Below are 3,802 nucleotides of genomic sequence, written 5' to 3' on the forward strand. Positions count from 1 at the left end.
ATCATCATTCATTCATCATCCATCATTCATCATCATCATCATTCATTCATCATCATCCATCATCATCATTCATCATCATCCATCATCCATCATTCATCATCATCATCATCATTCATTCATCATCATCCATCATTCATCATCATCATTCATTCATTATCATCCATCATCATCATCATTCATTCATCATCATCATTCATCATCATCGATCATCATCATCATTCATCATCATCCATCATTCATCATCATCATCATCCATCATTCATCATCATCCATCATCATCATCATCATCATCCATCATCATCATTCATCATCATCATCATCATCATCATTCATCATCATCATCATCCATCATCATCATTCATCATTCATCATCATCATCATCATTCATCATCATCATCATCCATCATCATAATAATAACACGCAGACATTTCTCAAAAGTAACTGAATGAATTTATATTCGTAAGTTCGTGACACACATCAACATCACACAGAACATCATAATGAGGCATTTCCATCGTTTTCATGTTTCATGATTTGGAGAATCTTTAGTGAATGATTATTAAAACTACAGTTGTCAAAAGATATGACCGACTTCAATACTGAAATGTTAAGATTGCGCTGCTTTAGCGGACCCGTAAGCCGCTCTGATTGGCCGCTGTGTTCATGCGCTCAACAGATGTGACTGTGATTGGCCACACAGCGGCACAATTTTAAACTTTCGGAAGCGTTTGGTACCAGAGTCGACACTTTTAGACAACGCCAATTAAAACATCCAGATCCATTTAAGACAGTCTTTTTGAAGAACATTAATTTTCTTTCACACTAGAGTCACATGATCGGGTCACATGATCGGCTCACTGTTGTGTGTTTCCCAAAGCCAACTATAGAGTTCAGTGGAACTTGTCGCTGTAGTTTGGGAAACTCTTCATCAGACCCGATCTCTGCGGGATCCTTCCTCTTCCTCTTCACTGACGTCTCGGAGGAAAGCTGTCAAAGTACTTCAGCACTGGAATTTTAAAATTGTTAAGTTGTGTAATGATCCACGCTTCCAAAACATAAATACACCAATGCGGCTCTTCAGCGAGCGCTTACACACACACACACACACACACACGCAGACACACACACACAGACACAGACACACTCACGCGCGCGCACACACACACACACACACACACACACACACACACACACACACACACACACAGACACAGACACGCACACACACACAGACACAGACACAGACACACACACACACACACACGCAGACACACACACGCAGACACACACAGACACACTCACGCACACACACACACACACACACACACAGACACACACACACACACACACAGACACACACACACACACACAGACACACACAGACACACACACACACACGCGCACACACACACACACAGACAGACACGCACACACACGCACACACACACACAGAGACACACACGCACACAGACACACACAGACACGCACAGACACGCACAGACACGCACAGACACGCACAGACACGCACACACACACACACACACGCACACAGACACAGACACACAGACACACACACGCACACACACACGAGCGTTAGAGATCACAGGACCGGTCCACTGACAGACTCTCTACACTACACGCTCCTGTGCGCTGATCATCGTAGCCAATCACAGACACTGATGAGCGCGTGAACACAACGGCCAATCAGAGGGGTTTAAGAATCCGTTCAACAGCGTCACACTTCTTAAAATTTCAGAACTGACTTGATACTTTTCTGACAACTCTATCTCGGTGTGTTCGAATCAGCTGCTGATTATTAGTGGAAGTCTGAAGTCAAGTTTACACAAGTGTAGAGAATTAGCTCTCAACATCCTCCACTAACACAAACACAACACTGGCGGTCTCCAGAGTCCCAGCGGACCGTCTGTCGGAGAAGTGGCGTATCGTCCGCTAGAACTGGCCGTCTGGCGTCCGTCAGATCAGAGTGCGTCTCTCGAGTGTGAAAGCCTCTTGCTGTGACGTTTCCCGCTCCTCCTCCTAGCAGTCGAGCGTCCTCTGCTGGTTCTCCTGCTGCAGGAAGTACTCGCAGAACAGCTCGCGCACTTCCTGTGCGTCGGGGTCGTCGCTAGCGGGAGACACCTCGTCCGCGGGCTGTGGGCTCTCCTCGCTGCGCACCGCCTCCTCCCAGCGCGGGTCGAACGCGTCCCCGTGGAGCTCGCACACGTTGTGCAGGACGCAGCACGCCTCGATCATCGTGGGCACCACGTCCATGCGGCAGTCGTTACGCTTCAGCAGGCACTGCCAGCGCGCGCGGAGACGCAGGAACGCTAGGTCCACCACAGCCCGCGCACGCTCTAGCCGGCGGTTAAACGCGCGCTGCCCCGCCGTGAGCTCGAGCGACTCCGGGTGGCTCTTCATCAGCCAGCGCTTCAGCGGGAACCCGGCGTCGCCTAGCATCAGATGCCCTAGCGGGCGGCCCATGAAGTCTAGCGGCGGGAGAAACCCGCGCTCACAGCCGCGCGCCCACAGCGTGGAGTTCTGCAGGATCTCCGAGTGTTCGGTGCTGCCCGGGAACCCTGCGCACACGTCCCAGAACTGGCCCAGAGCGTTGACGGCGCCCTGCGTGACGACCGATAGCCATCCGCGGCTGTTCCAGTAGTGCTGCGTGTCGCTGGACGGGGCGATGATGGGCACGTGGAGGCTCCCGACCGCGCCGACGCACCGCGGGAAACCCCAGCGCGTAGCGAACAGTCGAGCCGCGTCCTCCAGCTCCTGCTCGCTGGGCGACCGCAGGTACAGCGGGCGTAGCATTAGCACGATGGCGTGGCACACGTCGCGCACGCACTTGCACACGGTGGAGCGGCCCACGCCGAACAGGCTGCTAATAGTGCGGTACTCCACGTTAGACGCCAGACGCCACAGCGCTACGGCTACGCGCTTCTCCAGCGGCAGCGCCGGGCGCAGGCGCGTGTCCTGGCGGGTTAGCCGCGGCTTCAGTTTCCCACACAGCAGGAAAAACGTCTCTTTCGTCATGCGGAACTTCTCCAGCCAATCGGACGGCTGGAACTCCCTCATCACCACACGCTCCCACCAATCCGTGCTCTCGATGTTGCTCCACACACGCGTGGGCCGCGCCGGCAGCTCCGCGACGGGACGTGACGTCTGAGCGATCAGCATCTGCGAGAGGAGAACACGTGTTAGAGCGCGAGAGCTAGCGCTGCGCTACTGAGAGCAGAGCGTCACTACTCAGGGTTAGGGTTCGAGTTTCTTCCTCTGTCGAACACAAAAGAAGATTCACACTATTCCAGCGTCGGGTGTGTGTGATTCGTCCGCGGAAATATCATAACTGTCGTTTTAACGATGTGCGATCTGACATTATCGAGTATATCCCTCACACACACACACACACACAGAGACTGTGATGTAGACCTGTAGATTAGACCAGTGTGGTGCGCATTCAGCTTTTACTGCGTTATTTAGTGTAATTTATCTAACTTAATATAGTTAAATATATAATTAAATATCACACGAATATGATATTTCTGTGTTTCCTCTTCACTGCAAAGGTGAGTTTTGCTGATACTTATTTAGTTTGATTGGTAACAGCCCTATTGAGTATTATTATTATAAGTGAATTTGATTAAATTTATGAAATTGACACAAAAGATGATGCATGCATATAATTAGATTTTAAAAATGGATTTATAAAGGTAAAAATGCCCATAAAAGGTAAAAATCAATTGAACCGTATTGGAAAGAATAACTTCTAACTAGTGGTCGACCGATATTGGTTTTTTGATG

At 50.2% G+C, this 3,802-nt stretch overlaps 1 protein-coding gene across 1 annotated transcript in view; it reads right to left on the reverse strand.

Moving 5' to 3' along the window:
* Positions 1–428: 428 nt before the first annotated feature.
* Positions 429–3,802, reverse strand: part of LOC311087628 (uncharacterized protein) — a 5,450-nt gene continuing 2,076 nt past the window's right edge. The window contains exon 2 of the mRNA XM_084120976.1: positions 429–3,178. Coding sequence (XP_083977102.1) covers positions 2,039–3,178 — 1,140 coding nt within the window. The 3' untranslated portion in view covers positions 429–2,038. The remainder of the gene's footprint in view (positions 3,179–3,802) is intronic.

Source organism: Abramis brama (genome assembly GCF_963993115.1).
Source record: "Abramis brama genome assembly, chromosome: 7".
In the NCBI taxonomy this organism is placed as follows: Eukaryota; Metazoa; Chordata; class Actinopteri; order Cypriniformes; family Leuciscidae; genus Abramis; species Abramis brama.